The following is a 22,315-nucleotide window of genomic DNA, read 5'->3' as shown; positions in this document are numbered from 1 at the left end:
GCCGATACACAGGCGAGCAGTACATGGCCACCGGATCGGACCGGACCCCCTCCACAAGGGAGAGTGGGACATAGGAGAAAAAGAAAAGAAACGGCAGATCAACTGGTCTAAAAAGGGAGTCTATTTAAAGGCTAGAGTATACAAATGAGTTTTAAGGTGAGACTTAAATGCTTCTACTGAGGTGGCATCTCGAACTTTTACCGGGAGGGCATTCCAGAGTACTGGAGCCCGAAATGAAAACGCTCTATAGCCCGCAGACTTTTTTTGGGCTTTGGGAATCACTAATAAGCCGGAGTCCTTTGAACGCAGATTTCTTGCCGGGACATATGGTACAATACAATCGGCAAGATAGGATGGAGCTAGACCGTGTAGTATTTTATACGTAAGTAGTAAAACCTTAAAGTCACTTCTTAAGTGCACAGGAAGCCAGTGCAGGTGAGCCAGTATAGGTATATATGTATGTATATATGTATATAAAGGTATATACAGTACAGGCGTAATGTGATCAAACTTTCTTGTTCTTGTCAAAAGTCTAGCAGCCGCATTTTGTACCAACTGTAATCTTTTAATGCTAGACATGGGGAGACCCGAAAATAATACGTTACAGTAGTCGAGGCGAGACGTAACAAACCCATGGATAATGATCTCGGCGTCTTTAATGGACAAAATGGAGCGAATTTTAGCGATATTATGGAGATGAAAGAAGGCCGCTTTAAATGTGTTCCTCAAAGGAGAGAGTTGGGTCGAAGATAACACCCAGATTCTTTACCGAGTCGCCTTGTTTAATTGTTTGGTTGTCAAATGTTAGAGTTGTATTATTAAATAGAGGTCGGTGTCTAGCTGGACCGATAATCAGCATTTCCGTTTTTTTTGGCGTTGAGTTGCAAAAAGTTAGCGGACATCCATTGTTTAATTTCATTAAGACACGCCTCCAGCTGACTACAATCCGGCGTGTTGGTCAGCTTTAGGGGCATGTAGAGTTGGGTGTCATCAGCATGACAGTGAAAGCTAATACCGTATTTGCGTATGATGTCACCTAGCGGCAGCATGTAGATGCTGAAGAGTGCAGGGCCAAGGACCGAACCCTGGGGAACTCCACACGTTACCTTAACGTAGTCCGAGGTCACATTGTTATGGGAGACGCACTGCATCCTATCAGTAAGATAAGAGTTAAACCAAGACAGGGCTATATACCTTCAAATTCCATTTTGACGTCCAAACAGATTCAAGTTTTCAATGCTCCAATAGGCCTACACCTCATTTGCTTACATGGATAAAATGTAACTTTCTGTCATAAATACATACTAAGTACTATTTTATTCTGATTGTGGTTGTGCAGGACGTGGAATACGTTGGAAGGCTACTCCATTGACGCCAAACCTTGCAGAGTATCAGCACGAGGACAAAACTGATCTGGACAGACATGGCTGGACCCCACTAGAGTATTTTGACCAGTACATCGATAGAGATCTGATGACGCTGATTTCGGAATGTTCCAATGCCATGTCACTGTCCAGGAGTGGGGAACCACTCAACATGTCAGTCGACGAGGTCTACCACTTTTTTGGTGCCTGTATTTTAATGTCTTGCATCCCGTACCCAACCATTAGGATGTATTGGTCCAAAGCCTTTAAAATCACTGCCATCACTGACAGATTCACGCGGGTCAGGTTCTTCAAAGTGAGGGGAGCAATAAAAGTGGTCGTTGACGATGACGTGCCTGAAGATCTGAAGATGTCTGACAAATTCTGGAAGGTGAGGCCTTTTCTGGAGCGGATTCTGCGAGGCTGCAGGTCTCTGACTCGACCTGATTGCACATCTATCGATGAGCAAATGATACCTTTCACGGGAGCCTGTCCGTACAGACAATATCTACCAATGAAGCCCAACCCAGTTGGCATAAAGAACTTTGTGTGTGCTACTGAAGATGGCATTGTGCTGGACTTTGAGCTCTATCAAGGTTCACAATCACTGATCGAGAAGGTCGAAGAACCCGAGGGCTTGGGCTTGGGAAGCCTAGTCATCGAGCGTCTTTGTCAAACCCTGAAACCCGGCACAAAAGTGTACTGTGACCGGTTCTTCACCACCATCAAAGGTGCGCAACGAATGATGGAGAAGGACCTGTACATAACTGGCACAATAATGAAGAAACGACTCGCTGGAGCGAACGACAAGTTGCCCAGTGACAAAGCCATGAAAAGCGCAGGGAGAGGTACCTCATCAGAAGTGTCCGCTGAGGATGGAAAGCTGTGTGTAGTGAAATGGTACGACAACAAGCCGGTATTGCTGATGTCTGTTGTTCACGGTACACAGCCTGAGGACAGCTGCCAGTGCTGGGACAAGAAGTTGAAACAATATGTCACCGTCTCTCGACCAAGCATCGTCCGTGAGTACAACACCAAGATGGGTGGAGTTCACCTGATGGATCGAATGATCAGTTACTATCGCATGAGCACCCGTACGAAGAAGTGGACAATGCGGGTGGTCATGCAATTCACGGATCTGGCGTTAGCCAACAGCTGGCTACTCTACCGCAAAGACCATGCGATTTTTGCTGGACCAAGGACGAAGCCCATCCAGTTCCTTGAGTTCCGTATGGAAGTGGCAAATATCCTCTTGGCCCAGCATCACGGGGCAGATGCTGACCTGTCGGAACAATCCGAGGAAGAAGATGCGCATCAAGGGGTAAAACGCCACGTGACACAGGTGCCCCATGTCTCGGTGCGCAGGAGGGCTAATGCCCACCTCCCAGAGATGATAAGCCTGAAGAATGCCATGCGCTGCAGACAACCGGGCTGCACGGGAAGAACTCGAGTGCGTTGTGTGACCTGCAAGGTGTTCTTGTGCTTGCAAACAGAACGCAACTGTTACTCAGCCTTTCACAGATAGGTGATGGCAGTGATTTTTGTCACATTAGGTGTGTGTGTACTTGTGTGTGTGTGTGTGTGTGTGTGTGTACACGCGGGCAGTGTTGGGACTAACGCCTTACAAAGTAACGCGTTACTGTAACGCCGTTATTTCCGGCAGGTAACGAGTAGTCCAGCGTGTTATTTTTTATATTCAGTCACACAGTTACCGTTACAAATTATTTTTTATATGGTATTGGATAGAAAATGAAAAGATCTGAGTGTTTTACTGAAGAGCTGTGGTGTCGTCCTTCTGATTCTTCGTGTCACAAGGAGAGTCACGCTGTGTGTGTGTGTGTGTGTGTACTTGTGTGTGTGTGTGTGTGTGTGTGTGTGTGGGGCGGGGTGGCGTGTCTGTGTTTACTAACAAGACATCATCGCGGAGCCGAAGCCGAGTTTCCTAAAGGGGAACATTATCACAATTTCAAAAGGGTTAAAACCAGTAAAAATCAGTTCCCAGTGGCTTGTTTTATTTTTTGAAGTTTTTTTCAAAATTTTACACTTCAAGTGCCTTATTTTCGCAATCTCCGAAGCCACTATCCATTTCCCTGTGACGTCACACAGTGCTGCCAATGTAAACAAACAATGGGAATACCACAGCAAGATATAGCGACATTAGCTCGGATTCAGACTCTGATTTCAGCGGCTTAAGCGATTCAACAGATTACGCATGTATTGAAACAGATGGTTGGAGTATGAAAGTATTGAAGAAGAAACTGAAGCTATTGAGCGAATAGCTATTGACGCTATTCATAGCCATAGCATGGCCGAATAGCTGCGTTAGCATCGCCGGTAAAATGTGCGGAGCAAACGATCAGGACTTTGGCATCTTGTGACACTGGAGCAACTTAAATCTGTCGATTGGTAAGTGTTTGTTTCGCATTAAATGTGGGTGGAAGGAAACGTAATATAGTTGCAAATGCATCTGCAGGTTATCCATACATCTCTGTTCCATGTCTGCTTTAGCACTGCCGGTAAATAGCATGTTAGCATCGATTAGCATAGCATGTTAGAATCGATTAGCTGGCAGTCAACATCAACAAAACTCACCTTTGTGATTTCGTTGACTTTATAGTTGCAAATGCATCTGCAGGTTATCCAATCATCTCTGTGCCATGTCTGCTTTAGCACTGCCGGTAAATAGCATGTTAGCATCGATTAGCATAGCATGTTAGCATCGATTAGCTGGCAGTCACGCCACGACCAAATATGTCTGATTAGCACATAAGTTAACAACATCAACAAAACTCACCTTTGTGATTTAGTTGACTTTATCGTTGCAAATGCATCTGGAGGTTATCCATACATCTCTGTGCCATGTCTGTCATTGCCGGTAAAATGTCTACTTTCGCATCTTGGGGCCAGTGGTGCAACTTGAATCCCTCCCTGTTAGTGTTGTTACACCCTCCGACAACACACCGACGAGGCATGATGTCTCCAAGGTTCCAAAAAATAGTCGAAAAAACGGAAAATAACAGAGCTTAGACACGGTGTTTGTAATGTGTTGAAAATGAAAATGGCGGCTGTGTTACCTCGGTGACGTCACGTTCTGACATCGAAAAAAAAGCGATAAACATAAAGGCGTTTAATTTGCCAAAATTCACCCATTTAGAGTTCGGAAATCGGTTAAAAAAATACATGGTCTTTTTTCTGCAACATCAAGGTATATATTGACGCTTACATAGGTCTGCTGATAATGTTCCCCTTTAACATAGAGATATTCTCACTACTTTTCTTTTTTCAAGCACAAAGAAAAGAACATTTTAGTTAAACGTAAGTTGTGTCTTGGATCAACAATCCCATCTACTGCCCAAAACAGCAATTCAAATCTGCTGAAACAGCTACAAAAGCTTTGACGAGGCTAGTTAAGGATTTTAACAGAGAAAACTGCTAGCCAGGACAACATTGATAGAGCTCTTGCAGCTTATGTGCTAAAGGACATGCAGGCTATTTCTACAGTGGAGTCACCTGCTTTCAGGCAGCTAATTTGCATGATAGTGGGCGTCAAACGGCAAATGGCACGAAAACATTTTCCAAGTTCCTGGAGACAGTGGACAGTGAGCACATAAACATGGAAAGCAAGCTAAAGAAGACGCTCCAAACTCTGCCTCTGCTCATCATTCAGCACTGAAGGTACACAAACACTGTCAATTCTCGTATTTACTCTTTCATTCTAGACGTCTAGAGTGTTTGATTATCACATCTTTGTAAATGTATAGACCAGGAATCCCCAAACTACACGGTACACGGATCACGGGTACAAGCGGCCCAAATGAGTTTGGGTCTCTCCCTTAGAGATAGGGTGAGAAGCTCTGCCATCCGGGAGGAACTCAAAGTAAAGCCGCTGCTCCTCCACATGGAGAGGAGCCAGATGAGGTGGTTCGGGCATCTGGTCAGGATGCCACCCGAACGCCTCCCTAGGGAGGTGTTTAGGGCACGTCCAGCTGGTAGGAGGCCACGGGGAAGACCCAGGACACGTTGGGAAGACTATGTCTCCCGGCTGGCCTGGGAACGCCTCGGGATCCCCCGGGAAGAGCTAGACGAAGTGGCTGGGGAGAGGGAAGTCTGGGTTTCCCTGCTTAGGCTGCTGCCCCTGCGACCCGACCTCGGATAAGCGGAAGATGATGGATGGATGGAATCCCCAAACTACGGCCCGCAGGCCGAATACGGTTCGCCAGCGTCCAAAATCCGTCCCGTGGGAAGTACCAAGTTAAAAAAAGAAGTTACTTTATTTTATTTTTTGAAATTCGTTCTTTCTAATCCATTTCTCCTAGCCACTTAGGCTAGGAGACATATTGTCAAAAAAAAAGCACTTTCTCATCAATAATGTGATATCATTAGTGGCAAGTGCTGTGTGTATATATATATATATATATATATATATATATATATATATATATATATATATATATATATATATATATATGTGTGTGTGTGTCTTAATTGGATTATCCAGAGAATAGTGCTCGATACTGTGGTAGAGCGCAACATGTATGTGTGGGAAAAATCACACACACACACACATATTTATATATATATATATATATATACAGTGGGGCAAAAAGTATTTAGTCAGCCAGCGATTGTGCAAGTTCTCCCACTTCAAATGATGACAGAGGTCTGTCATTTTCATCATAGGTACACTTCAACTGTGAGAGACAGAATGTGAAAAGAAAATCCAGGAATTCACATTGTAGGAATTTTAATTAATTTATTTGTAAATTATGGTGGAAAATAAGTATTTGGTCAACCATTCAAAGTTCGTACTAATGGAAGGAGGTTATGGCTCCAAATCTCAGGATACATGGCCCCATTCATTCTTTCCTTAACACGGATCAATCGTCCTGTCTCTGTAACAAAAAACAGCCCCAAAGCATGATGTTTCCACCCCCATGCTTCACAGTAGGTATGGTGTTCTTGGGATGCAACTCAGTATTCTTCTTCCTCCAAACACAACAAGTTGAGTTTATAGCAAAAAGTTCTATTTTGGTTTCATCTGACCACATGACATTCTCCCAATCCTCTGCTGTATCATCCATGTATCCATTTTGGTATAAACTCAACTCATCGTGTTTGGAGGAAGAAGAATACTGAGTTGCATCCAAGGAACACCACACCTACTGTGAAGCATGGGGGTGGAAACATCATGCTTTGGGGCTGTTTTTCTGCTAAGGGGACAGGACGATTGATCCGTGTTAAGGAAAGAATGAATGGGGCCATGTATCCTGAGATTTTGAGCCAAAACCTCCTTCCATCAGTGAATGGTTGACCAAATACTTATTTTCCACCATAATTTACAAATAAATTCTTTAAATTGAATTGAATTCCTGGATTGTTTTTTCACATTCTGTCTCTCACAGTTGAAGTGTACCTATGATGAAAATGACAGACCTCTGTCATCATTTGAAGTGGGAGAACTTGCACAATCGCTGGCTGACTAAATACTTTTTTGCCCCACTGTATATATATTACATACACAGATACAGCCCGGCCCCCAGCCAAATTGTTTTAACCCAATGCGGCCCCCGAGTCAAAATGTTTGGGGACCCCTGGTATTGACTCTAATGTTCACAAACATAAAGATGGATCTTAGTGAGCCAGGTCAATCTTTCCTTTTCTCTAAACTAAAACTGGGGAAATGCGTAGACTGGTCTGGGTTTCACTGAAGACATGATTGTATTTCACAATTCCTTGAGAGAAAAAACGCCTGGTTAGGGTTTGTGTGTATAAGCAGTACGTGTGCTGTGTTTAGTGACATGACATGTAATCATGTCTTGTGTGCCTTCCTTGCGTGAAGCCATGCTGTTACTTTTGTATGTTATGTTGCAGCTATTTAAAATAGTTTTGTCAATTTGTTCCGGTCCAAAATAAATTGGCCCTTTGAAACATATCTTTGTGTTTGTGTGTTGCATGTAGACCACATGGCTTAGCAGAGCTCGGTGATGCAAACGCATGTCAAGTTGATCAACAGATTGTTTTATTCTCCAGTGCAATAACAGTACTGACGTGAAGGCCTTAAAAAAAAAAAAGAAGAAGTAACTAAATAGTTACTTTTCACAGCAACGCATTACTTTTTGGTGTAAGTAATAGAGTTACTTTTGAAAAAAAGTAGCTGTAAGTAGTTACTGGTTTCCAGTAACTAACCCAACACTGCGCACGGGTGGGTGTGAGCGTGTGAATGTGTGAGATTAATCACATTTGTCCTCCCAACTCTGCTCAGATTCTGTGAAGGTCATCCGGTGACCCCTGGACCTCGGTACGCATTCCGGGTCCTTCTGTCCTCAATGTTCGCACCCTTTCACATATCCCTTTTTTTTTTTCTTTTTACATTATGAATACAACATTTCACATGAGCCATACTGTGATTGTCAACAAGGAGCAACATTTGTATTTATTGATATATTTTGTTACAGGCTTTCAACGTCGTCCTCCATTTACTGTTTGCACTGTTGCAGCTTTTCAAATGATCCGTGCATTAGTTTCAACTGTCCAAAGGGGCAAACGTGCAATGTTTCCGTGTTAGTTTTTACTCAGATATTCAAAACATGTTCAAATGTGTGTGAATGTGTGTGTGTGTGTGCGTTATTAATACCTGCAAAAGCAGTCAGGTAAAGGACTGCTGCGTTCAAGGTGGAAATAAAGAGTTTTTCATTCTATTACACAAAGGTGACTTAATTGGGTTTTATGTCAACTCGGACCAAGTGTCCACATATGCGGACATAATTTTTGTCTCTAAAAGTACATCATGTCAAAAGATGATTTGTAGTTTTTATTCCATTTAGGGTCCAATAAGCCTAAATAGCAAAGAGAAATCTGTAGTTATATTATTCACGTATGAATAATATTGCATAATAGACTGTAGTTATATTATTCAAATGTGAATAAAGATGTATAATAGACTATATTATTCACATGTGAATAATGCTGTATAATAGACTGTGTTTTTATTATACACGTGAATAATGCTGTATAATAGACTGTATTTATATCATTCACATGTGAATAATGCTGTATAATAGACTATATTTATATTATTCACATGTGAATAATGCTGTATAATAGACTATATTTATATCATACACATGTGAATAATGCTGTATAATAGACTGTATTTATGATATTCAAATGTGAATAATGCTGTATAATAGACTGTATTTTTGTCATTCACATGTGAATAATGCTGTATAATAGACTGCATTTTTGTTATTCAAATGTGAATAATGCTGTATAATAGACTGTATTTATGTTATTCAGATGTGAATAATGATGTATAATAGACTGTATTTTTGTTATTCACATGTGAATAATGCTGTATAATAGACTATATTATTCACATGTGAATAATGCTGCATAATTGACAGTATTCATATTATACACATGTGAATAATGCTTTATAATTGACTGTATTCATATTATTCACATGTGAATAATGCTGTATAATAGACTGTATTTATGTTATTCACATATGAATAATGCTGCTAAATAGATTGTATTTATATTATTCACATGTGAATAATGCTGTATAATAGACTGTATTTATATTATACACATGTGAATAATTCTGTATAGTAGACTGTATTTATATTAGTCAGATGTGAATAACGCTGTATAATAGACTGTATTTATGTTATTCACATGTGAATAATGGTGTATAATAGACTGTATTTATGTTATTCACATGTGAATAATGCTGCTAAATAGATTGTATTTATATCCGTAAGGTTTGCTCCCTTTCGGTTGACATCCAAAAGTACCAGCTAGTGAAAAGTTAGTTTTCCTTGCTTCAAGTTGTTTTATATGTTTTTGGCGTTTGGCATGTACTTCCAAAGCCTTGAAACCTCGTGATCCATAGTCAATATTATCATGACACCACTTGCACAAAACTTTTGCGGGACGATGGATTTTCCGAATAAAATCGCCGAACAAAGTCATAACTTCATTCTTCCCAACAGTATCAGTGATTTCCCTTTCCATCCAGTCCCATCGAAACTTATTTTTGACATGTTCATCAATTTCTTTCACTCGTGAAGCGTCCTTTCTCTCGAGAACCGACATAGTTTACATTTGGAAAATGGCGGTAATAACGTCATCATTCATAACAGATGTCCTGATTGGTCACAAGGAACATATCCACCAATTTACTATGGCGTAATATTATATCACGCCGTAGTTGATTGCTCGACACTTTTTTTTCCCCCTGGGGTTTAAAAAGACGGAATTCCGACTTTAGACGGAAAAGTCACATGCCTGGTATATGTGTAAATAAAGGAACACTGAAATTCTAATTTTTCTATATATATATATAAAACCCGCACCAAGCCAGCGTGGAAGGTGTAGGCTAATAACCAGCATGAAAAGTACGCCAAACGGCAGAAACATGCTGAAGCTTTCGTCCAGCAGTGGACTGACAAAGGCTGATGATGATATAATAAATACTTGCATTTTTTACATGTGACTAACATAAATACAGTGTAATATACAGCATTATTCACATGTGAATAATATAAATACAGTATCAGTCTATTAGAGACCTTGAGACCTCCGAATTCGGGAGATTGGGGGGGTTGAGGTCAGGTGGAGGAGTATATTTATAGTTACAATTCACTGAAATTCAAGTATTTCTTTTATATATATATATATATATATATATATATACACACACACACACATATATGTATATATTTGTATATATATATATATATATAATCAGAAATACTTGGAGTATATTTATAGTTACAATTCACTGAAATTCAAGTATTTCTTTAATATATATATATATATACACACACACATACATATATATATATATATATATATATATGTATGTATATATATATATGTATATATATATATATGTATATATATATATATAATCAGAAATACTTGGAGTATATTTACAGTTACAATTCACTGAAATTCAAGTATTTCTTTTATATATATATATATATATACACACACATATATATATCTATATATACATACACACACATATATGTATATATATATATATATATATATATATATATATATATAAAATCAGAAATACTTGGAGTATATTTATAGTTACAATTCACTGAAATTCAAGTATTTATTTCATATATATATATATATATATATATATATATATATATATATATATATATATATATACACACACACACACACACACACACACACATATGTATATATTTATATATATTATCACAAATACTTGGAGTATATTTATAGTTACAATTCACTGAAATTCAAGTAATTCTTTAATATATATATATATATATATATATATATATATATATATATATATATATCAGAAATACTTGGAGTATATTTACAGTTACAATTCACTGAAATTCCAGTCCCATCGAAACTTATTTTTGAGATGTTTGTCAATTTCTTTCACTCGTGAAGCGTCCTTTCTCTCGAGAACCGACATAGTTTACATTTGGAAAATGGCGGTAATAACGTCATCATACATAACAGATGTCCTGATTGGTCACAAGGAACATATACACCAAAAGAAATACTTGAATTTCAGTGAATAGTAGCTATTAATATATTCCAAGTATTTGTGATTATATATATATATATATATATATATATATATATATATACACTGAACAATTAAATTAAATTAACAATTAAATTAAATTAAAACAAAAGCTTTTGCCACAAATCGAACTATATAATTTTTCACCTGTGTTTGTTCTCATGTGTTCAGTCAAAGTGCTCTTAACAGAAAAGCTTTTGCCACAAACTGAACACTTAAATGTTTTTTTGCCCATATGTGTTCTCATGTGTTGAGTGAAATGGCTATTTGGAGAAAAGCTTTCAGCACAAACTGAGCAACTGAAACATGTTTTACCTCTCTTTTTTGTAGAGCATTCAGAGTGTTTGTTGTCAGTGTGAGTCCTCATATCACCTTCACAGTCTGTATCGCTGCTCAAAGGTTCTTCAACCTCGTCTTCAGCCTCACTATCTGATAGTGGAGCTAAGAGGTTGTCTAATTGTGGTTTCTCTTCTTCATTTTCAGTCTTCACAGAGACAACAGTTTACGTGGCCTACCACTTTGTGGCTGAGTTGCTGTTGTTCCCAAACTCTTCCATTTTCTTATAATAAAGCTGACATTTCACGTTGGAATATTTCACTACTGGATTTTTTGCATCCTATGACTGTTCCACGCTGGAAATCACTGAGCTCCTGAGAGCGGCCCATTATTTCACAAAGTGTTTGCAGAAACAGTCTCCATGCCTAAGTGCTTGAATTTATACACCTGTGGCTGATCCAAGGGATAAGAACACCTGTTTCTGATCATTTGGATGGGTGGCCAAATACTTTTGGCAAAGTAATGTAACTTAAAATTACAACGACGACATCTTTAGATGGTTTTCTTTGTTTTACTTCGGCCCCCCCCCAAAAAAACAAGCACATTCCGAAAATGTACACATCACAAATAATCCTCTTGACAAAACAATTCAAGTTAGTTGAACATTTAGAGGAAAAGAAGGTGCAGTTTCAAAAACACATTGACGAACACAATGAGTCAAAGCCCATCTAGGCTTGAACAAAAACAAAATAAAGCATGAATAAAAACTATTCTATGTATCAACTACCTCACTTGTCATTTCCACATATTAATCCTGTGCTAACTCAACAAACCATACACACTGAGGTAGAAACTATTCAAGAGTGTTGAGTTACTTCCTGTCTTCTAGACATAATGTGTATTGACAGAAAAATAAAAGCAGTGCAATGTGTGAACAATTTCAACAAAGCACAAATAAAAAGTAGAAAGAGTGACAGTATTGCAGTAAATCACACACTGTTCACTTTCTTTACATTTGCACAGAAGACAATCATTTTCACAGAACTATATCAGTGTGCAGTGTCTCATGCTGCATTTGAAGTGGGGTTACTGATTGATTATTTTACTCCTCTTTTACGTTGGCTGGAGGGGTCCCTGGACTGAAGAAGGAGTAACCAAGCACTTGAAGCATCATCTATCTTACTGTTCAGGAAGGTTTCAGATACAGAGAAGACATGAGGTCATGAGTGGATAAGATTATGCTCCAAATAATCCAACTTTGTATGAATACCTCAGATATTTGTGAAAGAAGCAGAGAGGAGGTCCTGGGTAGTGTGGATATCACCACATATGAGCAACATACCACAAACTAAACAGCTAATTGCTTATTTTCCCTTGTGTGTTCTCATGTGTTTTACTGCGTCTGCTTTTTGTGGGAAACTTTTACAGCACAATGAACAACTAAATGTTTTTTCTCCGGCGTGTGTTCTCATGTGTCGACACAAGGAGCTGCTTTGAGGGAAGCTTTTGCCACAAACTGAACAATTAAATGGTCTTAGTGCAGTGTGTGTTCTCATGTGTTCCGTCAAATTCCTCTTAACAGAAAAGTCTTTGCCACAAACTGAACACTTGAATGGTTTTTCACCTGTGTGTGTTCTCATGTGTTCAGTCAAATTGCTCCTAAAAGAATAGCTTTTTCCACAAACTGAACAAATAAATGGTTTTTCTCCTGTGTGCGTTCTCATGTGGTCAGTCAAACTCCTCTTAGTAGAATAGCTTTTGCCACAAACTGAACAATTAAATGTTTTTTCTCCTGTGTGTGTTCTCATGTGTTCAGTCAAATTCCTCTTAACGGAATAATTTTTACCACAAATCACACAGTTAAATTTTTTTTCGCCTGTGTGTGTTCTCATGTGTTGCGTCAAATGGCTATTTCGAGAAAAACGTTTGCCACATACTGAACACTTCAATGGTTTTTCTCCTGTGTGCGTTCTCATGTGTTGAGTCAAACTATTTTTACCAAAGAAGCTTTTGTCACAAACTGAACAACTATATGGTTTTTCTCCTGTGTGTGTTCTCCCGTGTTCAGTCAAATTCCTCTTAACAGTAAAGCTTTTGCCACAAACTGAACACATAAATGGTTTTTCACCTGTGTGTGTTTTCACGTGCTGAGTCAAATTACTCTTACCAAAAAAGCTTTTGCCACAAACTGAACAAATACATGTTTTTTCACCTGTGTGTCTTCTCATGTGTTGAGTCAAACTCCTCTTAACAGAAAAGCTTTTGCCACAAACTGAGCAGCTCAAACATGTTTTACCTCTCTTCTGTGAAGAGCATTCAGAGTGTTTGTTGTCAGCGTGAGTCCTCATATCACCTTCACAGTCTGTATCGCTGCTCAAAGGTACTTCAACCTCGTCTTCAGCCTCACTATCTGATAGTGGAGCTAAGAGGTTGTCTACTTGTGGTTTCTCCACATCATCTTCAGTCTTCACAAAGACAACAGTCAGTGGCAACTTGGTGTGATCAGCTTCTTCTTGTCCTAGAAGACACTCTTCCTCCTGAGTTATCCAGAGTTCCTCCTCTTCATTTTTAATGCAGGGTGGTTGTGGAGTCTCCTGCTTCAAAGTGCCTGACTGAGGGCAACCTTCTGGATTACCGATCAGCTGCTGGACGTCTGCAAGACACAAACAACAAAGACACAAATTATTCTATGTACTGTATGTAATAAAGTATCGTGGGGAAGTAGATTAGTGGGTGTACGGAACAGTGTAACTCGGAGGGGGATAATAGACTACAGACTCTCATTACATTGAACACATTTATTAAAAAATAACCAAATAATATCTTTTAATAAATAAAAAATATTTAGCACTTCAAAATAACATCCATTTTCTGAATGGCGGTATATGTCTTGATATTTTTTCCCGTAAAGTAAAAACAAAACACAAAACAGTCCTAGTTACCCGAGATACTAAGTATGTCATTATTATGACTTAACAAGTCAATATTTTGACTTAGTATTTTACTAAGTCAAAATAATGACTTACTAAGTCAAATCAATGACTTATGTTAAGTAAGCATTTGCAATAAGCTTTTGGAAAAAAAAAAAGAGTTAAAAGTGGGGTCACATGCTGACATATGCTCAACTCATCATGCTTAATTTATTACAGCATTTGGGAAGCCTGTAGTTGATTTTTATTTTCTAAATGTTATATTTTCATCAACATGTGATAGCAGGGACCCTGCCATTCAAAGTTAGGCAGCTACATTACTAATGATTAATGTAACTATAGCTGAAAAAAATAGTACAATCGCAATAGGAAAGACTTTTCATCCCTGAACACCATTGAATTCTTGTATGCTTTATGATGCAGTTACATTGATATATAAACTATCAGAGACAGCGTCAGGAAACTCTTCATTTAACATAATGTCAATTTTTTTGCTGCTACAACACAGCTCAATTAACAGAGAAAAGGGTCAAGTGAAATAACTTAGTTGTTAACTGTAGTACAATAAAGCTTGTCTTTCTCTCAGACAGACAGGGCTTTGCTGTCCTTAAAGGGGAACATTATCAGCAGACCTATGTAAGTGTCAATATATACCTTGATGGTGCAGAAAAAAGACCATCTATTTTTTTAACCGATTTCCGAACTCTAAATGGGTGAATTTTGGAGAATTAAACGCCTTTCTGTTTATCGCGCTGGAGGCGATGACGTCAGAATGTGACGTCGCCGAGGTAACATAACCGCCATTTTCATTTTCAACACATTGTAAACATTGGGTCTCAGCTCTGTTATTTTCCGTTTTTTTGACTATTTTTTGGAACCTTGGAGACATCATGCCTCGACAACACTAACAGGGAGGGATTCAAGTTGCACCACTGGCCCGAAGATGCGAAAGTGTCTGCCGCCAGACCCCTATTGAATGTACCAGAGTGTCTCCACATTTTACCGGCGATGACAGACATGGCACAGAGATGTATGGATAACCTGCAGATGCATTTGCAACGATAAAGTCAACGAAATCACAAAGGTGAGTTTTGTTGATGTTGACTGCCAGCTAATCGATGCTAACATGCTATGCTAATCGATGCTAACATGCTATTTACCGGCGGTGCTAAAGCAGACATGGCACAGAGATGTATGGATAACCTGCAGATGCATTTGCAACTATATTACATTTCCTTCCACCCACATTTAATGCGAAACAAACACTTACCAATCGACGGATTTAAGTTGCTCCAGTGTCAAAAGATGCGAAAGTCCTGATCGTTTGGTCCGCACATTTTACCGGCGATGCTAACGCAGCTATTCGGCCATGCTATGGCTATGAATAGCGTCAATAGCTTCAGTTTCTTCTTCAATACTTTCATACTCCAACCATCTGTTTCAATACATGCGTAATCTGTTGAATCGCTTAAGTGGCTGAAATCCAAGTTTGAATCCGAGCTAATGTCACTATATCTTGCTGTGGTATTCCCATTGTTTGTTTACATTGGCAGCACTGTGTGACGTCACAGGGAAATGGCCAGTGTCTTCGCAGAGAGCGAAAATAAGGCACTTTAAAGCTTTATTTAGGGATATTCCGAGACCGGTAAAATTTGGAAAAAAATTTCAAAAATACAACAAGCCACTGGGAACTGATTTTTATTGTTTTTAACCCTTTTGAAATTGTGATAATGTTCCCCTTTAACAAACAAACACACACACACACACACAGAGTGAGCTATCGTTATGCTAAAAGCTAACTAGCCTGCATTTCAAGGACTGCGAACAAGCTGAGCTGCCGCTTATGTTTTTTAGTCAACGTCAACGTGCTCATTGTGATGTTACAAGTAGTTTAGTAGTTTTGGGAGGTGTTTATTATAATTTGGGGCGAGTCCCCTGCCTTATGCTTACCTGCTAAACACCTTACTGCTCAGTTTGCCGTCTCTCCTCTCTGCCTGCCTGTGCCATGTGCTCTGAATACGCACTGCTGATTGGCTGTTACCGCTCTGCGTGTAAACAATCAGATGGTTCTGTGGGTGGGACAATGCTGGGGGACAGCAGCACAGCAGAGAGACGTACTGACAGGGCTTGTTAAGCCCAGGTGTAGGGAACCTATGGCTCTTGAGCCAGATGTGGCTATTTTGATGACAACATCTGGCTCTCAGGTAAATCTTAACTGACATTGCTTAACACGATAAGTAATTAATAGTTTTGCTGGTAATCCAGTGTTAAAAATACCGTTCAAAATATAAAACATTCTTATGCATTTAATCTTAATGACTTGTCCAGGGTGTACCCCACCTTCCGCCCAATTGTAGCTGAGATAGGCACAAGCGACCTCAAAAGGGAATAAGCGGTAGAAAATGGATGGATGGATGGAAACTTTCTACCGCATTTGTTCAAGAAGTCGCAGTAATGGTAAGAAGTATTGTATTTATTATTGGTTAGCTTCAGAATAACAATGTTATTAATAAGAATAAGAAACTTATTATACTCTAAAAATGTTGGTCTTACTTAAAAATGCAAGCATTTAGTTGTATTCTGTGTTAAAAAATATTATATGGCTCTCACGGAAATACATTTTGAAATATTTGGCTTTCATGGCTCTCTCAGCCAAAAAGGTTCCCGACCCCTGGTTTAGGCAGTGGCTCTTTGTTGTTATATATATATATATATATATATATATATATATATATATATATATATATATATATATATATATATATATATATATATATATATGTGTATATATATATATATATATGTGTATATATATATATATATATATATATGTGTATATATATATATATATATGTGTATATATATATATATATATATATATGTGTATATATATATATATATATATATATATATATATATATATATATATATATATATATATTTATATATTAGGGATGCACCGAAATGAAAATTTGTGGCCGAAGCCGAATAAAATTTAAACGCTTGGCCGAATACCGAATAATGAATGCAGTTTTTCATAATTTTTGTAATATTGCATAAATAGCCTAGAATACATATTTAGACATGTTTTTCAAATAAAGTATTTTTTTTATTGAATATTGAATTTTTTTTAATATTCCAGTAGCCTTTGCTTTTCAAAAAAAGCACAAAGTTTTTCATTTCTATTAGGCCTTCAAACAAAACATGCATTCCCCCAAAAAATAAAGTGCATTAAAGTGGATAAACCCACAACAAATGAATTATTGTCCTTTTGGCAAAAGTCTGCTTAGCCACAGTAGATATGCTAATAATGTAAACAGAAGGCTCAAGTAAATCTCAATAAGTGTGTGCTTGTAACCTCATACACTTATACAGGTAGCCTACACAACATGCTAATAATGTAAACAGAAGGCTCAAGTAAATCTCAATAAGTGTGTGTTTGTAACCTCATACACTTATACAGGTAGCCTACACAACAGGCTAATAATGTAAACAGAGGCCCTTCTAAATCTCAATAAGTGTGTGCTTGTAACCTCATACACTTATACAGGTAGCCTACACAACAGGCTAATAATGTAAACAGAGGCCCCACTAAATCTCAATAAGTGTGTGCTTGTAACCTCATACACTTATACAGGTAGCCTACACAACAGGCTAATAATGTAAACAGAGGCCCCACTAAATCTCAATAAGTGTGTGCTTGTAACCTCATACACTTATACAGGTAGCCTACACAACAGGCTAATAATGTAAACAGAAGGCCCCACTAAATCTCAATAAGTGTGTGCTTGTAACCTCATACACTTATACAGGTAGCCTACACAACAGACTAATAATGTAAACAGAAGGCCCCACTAAATCTCAATAAGTGTGTGCTTGTAACCTCATACACTTATACAGGTAGCCTACACAACAGGCTAATAATGTAAACAGAAGGCTCAGGTAAATCTCAATAAGTGTGTGCATGTAACCTCATACACTTATACAGGTACACAACAATGTAACCTCATACACTTATACAGGTACACAACATTGTAACCTCATACACTTATACAGGTACACAACATATCCCAACGTCACTGCACGTTGGTTGATTGCGTCACCGCGTCAAAAACTTGCGTCACACGCCACTATTCGGCCTTGTTTTTAACTCATTCCACCGAAGGCCGAATGTGGCTTTTTTTGCCACATTCGGCCGAATATATTCGGTTAGACTCCAGCTTATTAGTGATTCCTAAAGCCCAAAAAAAGTCTGCGGGCTATAGAGCGTTTTCCGTTCGGGCTCCAGTACTCTGGAATGCCCTCCCGGTAACAGTTCGAGATGCTACCTCAGTAGAAGCATTTAAGTCTCACCTTAAAACTCATTTTTATACTCTAGCCTTTAAATAGACCTCCTTTTTAGGCCAGTTGATCTGCCGCTTCTTTTCTTTCTCCTATGTCCCCCCCTCCCTTGTGGAGGGGGTCCGGTCCGATGACCATGGATGAAGCACTGGCTGTCCAGAGTCGAGACCCAGGATGGACCGCTCGCCTGTGTATCGGTTGGGGACATCTCTACGCTGCTGATCCGCCTCCACTTGAGATGGTTTCCTGTGGACGGGACTCTCGCTGCTGTCTTGGATCCGCTCTGAACTGAACTCTCGCGGTTGTGTTGGAGCCACTATGGATTGAACTTTCACAGTATCATGTTAGACCCGCTCGACATCAATTGCTTTCTGTCCCCTAGAGGGGGGGGGGGGTTGCCCACATCTGAGGTCCTCTCCAAGGTTTCTCATAGTCAGCATTGTCACTTTTGTGGGTTCTTCCCAGGATGTTGTAGTCGTAATGATTTGTGCAGTCCTTTGAGACATTTGTGATTTGGGGCTATATAAATAAACATTGATTGATGGTTACCGATTAATCGGTAACCATTAATCGGTAACCATTATGAAATACACGAGTTGGTGAATTCTAGATATTAAATATTGAGGCGGCTGGCTACGGGGTGTTAGCCAATGGCCTTGGCTGGGGGGCGGGACTTCTGTGGAAGTCAGGGAAATGACGCTATTGACAGGAAGTGTTGGTTCCAGTTTTGCCGGGAAAAGGAAATAGACTTCTTGGTAAACACTAAGGTGAGTGTAAAGTCAACATTTTTAACTCCAGTAAATGAGTTATTGTAGTATTTGCGAGTCCATGGAAACTTCACTTTTATCTCCCGCTGGATCAATCAATCAATCAATCAATGTTTACTTATATAGCCCTAAATCATTAGTGTCTCAAAGGGCTGCACAAACCACTACCACATCCTCGGTAGGCCCACATAAGGGCAAGGAAAACTCACACCCAGTGGGACATCGGTGACAATGATGACTATGAGAACCTTGGAGAGGAGGAAAGCAATGGATGTCGAGCGGGTCTAACATGATACTGTGAAAGTTCAATCCATAATGGATCCAACACAGTCGCGAGAGTCCAGTCCAAAGCGGATCCAACACAGCAGCGAGAGTCCCGTTCACAGCGGAGCCAGCAGGAAACCATCCCAAGCGGAGGCGGATCAGCAGCGCAGAGATGTCCCCAGCCGATACACAGGCGAGCAGTACATGGCCACCGGATCGGATCCACATCGTTCGAGGATGGCGACAGGCTAGCTGTTAGCTTCAGGCTAACCAACACCCGAACAGACTCCTCCCCCAAAAAACATACTTTGCAGGTCAATAAACGGGGCAGTTGTTTGCCTTTTGAAGTGTTGATGTGTGCGCGGGGTGTTCAGAAGGAGTCTTTTGAAGAAGTTAGCATCGCTGACAGTGACGTCATCACCGTCATTGTTTACTGAAGCAGAGATGGTGACTGTGTGTTTTTGTTTACTGAAGCAGAGATGGTGACTGTGTGTTTTTGTTTACTGAAGCAGAGATGGTGACTGTGTGTTTTTGTTTACTGAAGCAGAGATGGTGACTGTGTGTTTTTGTTTACTGAAGCAGAGATGGTGACTGTGTGTTTTTGTTTACTGAAGCAGAGATGGTGACTGTGTGTTTTTGTTTACTGAAGCAGAGATGGTGACTGTGTGTTTTTGTTTACTGAAGCAGAGATGGTGACTGTGTGTTTTTGTTTACTGAAGCAGAGATGGTGACTGTGTGTTTTTGTTTACTGAAGCAGAGATGGTGACTGTGTGTTTTTGTTTACTGAAGCAGGGATGGTGACTGTGTGTTTTTGTTTACTGAAGCAGAGATGGTGACTGTGTGTTTTTGTTTACTGAAGCAGAGATGGTGACTGTGTGTTTTTGTTTACTGAAGCAGAGATGGTGACTGTGTGTTTTTGTTTACTGAAGCAGAGATGGTGACTGTGTGTTTTTGTTTACTGAAGCAGAGATGGTGACTGTGTGTTTTTGTTTACTGAAGCAGAGATGGTGACTGTGTGTTTTTGTTTACTGAAGCAGAGATGGTGACTGTGTGTTTTCGTTTACTGAAGCAGAGATGGTGACTGTGTGTTTTCGTTTACTGAAGCAGAGATGGTGACTGTGTGTTTTTGTTTACTGAAGCAGAGATGGTGACTGTGTGTTTTTGTTTACTGAAGCAGAGATGGTGACTGTGTGTTTTTGTTTACTGAAGCAGAGATGGTGACTGTGTGTTTTTGTTTACTGAAGCAGAGATGGTGACTGTGTGTTTTTGTTTACTGAAGCAGGGATGGTGACTGTGTGTTTTTGTTTACTGAAGCAGAGATGGTGACTGTGTGTTTTTGTTTACTGAAGCAGAGATGGTGACTGTGTGTTTTTGTTTACTGAAGCAGAGATGGTGACTGTGTGTTTTTGTTTACTGAAGCAGAGATGGTGACTGTGTGTTTTTGTTTACTGAAGCAGAGATGGTGACTGTGTGTTTTTGTTTACTGAAGCAGAGATGGTGACTGTGTGTTTTTGTTTACTGAAGCAGAGATGGTGACTGTGTGTTTTTGTTTACTGAAGCAGAGATGGTGACTGTGTGTTTTTGTTTACTGAAGCAGAGATGGTGACTGTGTGTTTTTGTTTACTGAAGCAGAGATGGTGACTGTGTGTTTTTGTTTACTGAAGCAGAGATGGTGACTGTGTGTTTTTGTTTACTGAAGCAGAGATGGTGACTGTGTGTTTTTGTTTACTGAAGCAGAGATGGTGACTGTGTGTTTTTGTTTACTGAAGCAGAGATGGTGACTGTGTGTTTTTGTTTACTGAAGCAGAGATGGTGACTGTGTGTTTTTGTTTACTGAAGCAGAGATGGTGACTGTGTGTTTTTGTTTACTGAAGCAGAGATGGTGACTGTGTGTTTTTGTTTACTGAAGCAGGGATGGTGACTGTGTGTTTTTGTTTACTGAAGCAGAGATGGTGACTGTGTGTTTTTGTTTACTGAAGCAGAGATGGTGACTGTGTGTTTTTGTTTACTGAAGCAGAGATGGTGACTGTGTGTTTTTGTTTACTGAAGCAGAGATGGTGACTGTGTGTTTTTGTTTACTGAAGCAGAGATGGTGACTGTGTCTTTTTGTTTACTGAAGCAGAGATGGTGACTGTGTGTTTTTGTTTACTGAAGCAGGGATGGTGACTGTGTGTTTTTGTTTACTGAAGCAGAGATGGTGACTGTGTGTTTTTGTTTACTGAAGCAGAGATGGTGACTGTGTGTTTTTGTTTACTGAAGCAGAGATGGTGACTGTGTGTTTTTGTTTACTGAAGCAGAGATGGTGACTGTGTGTTTTTGTTTACTGAAGCAGAGATGGTGACTGTGTGTTTTTGTTTACTGAAGCAGAGATGGTGACTGTGTGTTTTTGTTTACTGAAGCAGAGATGGTGACTGTGTGTTTTTGTTTACTGAAGCAGAGATGGTGACTGTGTGTTTTTGTTTACTGAAGCAGAGATGGTGACTGTGTGTTTTTGTTTACTGAAGCAGAGATGGTGACTGTGTGTTTTTGTTTACTGAAGCAGAGATGGTGACTGTGTGTTTTTGTTTACTGAAGCAGAGATGGTGACTGTGTGTTTTTGTTTACTGAAGCAGAGATGGTGACTGTGTGTTTTTGTTTACTGAAGCAGAGATGGTGACTGTGTGTTTTTGTTTACTGAAGCAGAGATGGTGACTGTGTGTTTTTGTTTACTGAAGCAGAGATGGTGACTGTGTGTTTTTGTTTACTGAAGCAGAGATGGTGACTGTGTGTTTTTGTTTACTGAAG

General features: G+C 39.3%; 2 protein-coding genes across 3 annotated transcripts in view; one reads left to right on the top strand and one right to left on the bottom strand.

Annotated features, from left to right (window-relative positions):
- LOC133548443 (gastrula zinc finger protein XlCGF57.1-like) overlaps positions 1-22,315 on the top strand; it is a 351,444-nt gene that overhangs the window by 8,331 nt on the left and 320,798 nt on the right. Inside the window, exon 5 of one of the 2 annotated variants that reach the window (XM_061893774.1) lies at positions 1,340-3,140. The exons of the other annotated variant lie outside the window; for it this stretch is intronic. Within the exon in view, the coding sequence (XP_061749758.1) occupies positions 1,340-2,889 (1,550 nt within the window). The 3' untranslated portion in view covers positions 2,890-3,140. Of the gene's footprint in view, positions 1-1,339; positions 3,141-22,315 lie in introns of those variants that run through there. 2 annotated transcript variants of the gene reach the window in all.
- LOC133551230 (zinc finger protein 771-like) overlaps positions 1-22,315 on the bottom strand; it is a 172,868-nt gene that overhangs the window by 143,982 nt on the left and 6,571 nt on the right. The window contains exon 2 of the transcript XR_009806466.1: positions 11,269-13,882. The gene's annotated coding sequence lies outside the window, so the exon portion shown is untranslated. The remainder of the gene's footprint in view (positions 1-11,268; positions 13,883-22,315) is intronic.

This window comes from Nerophis ophidion, linkage group LG01 (assembly GCF_033978795.1).
Source record: "Nerophis ophidion isolate RoL-2023_Sa linkage group LG01, RoL_Noph_v1.0, whole genome shotgun sequence".
Taxonomy (NCBI): Eukaryota; Metazoa; Chordata; class Actinopteri; order Syngnathiformes; family Syngnathidae; genus Nerophis; species Nerophis ophidion.
This window is presented reverse-complemented; position numbering and strand designations above follow the sequence as displayed.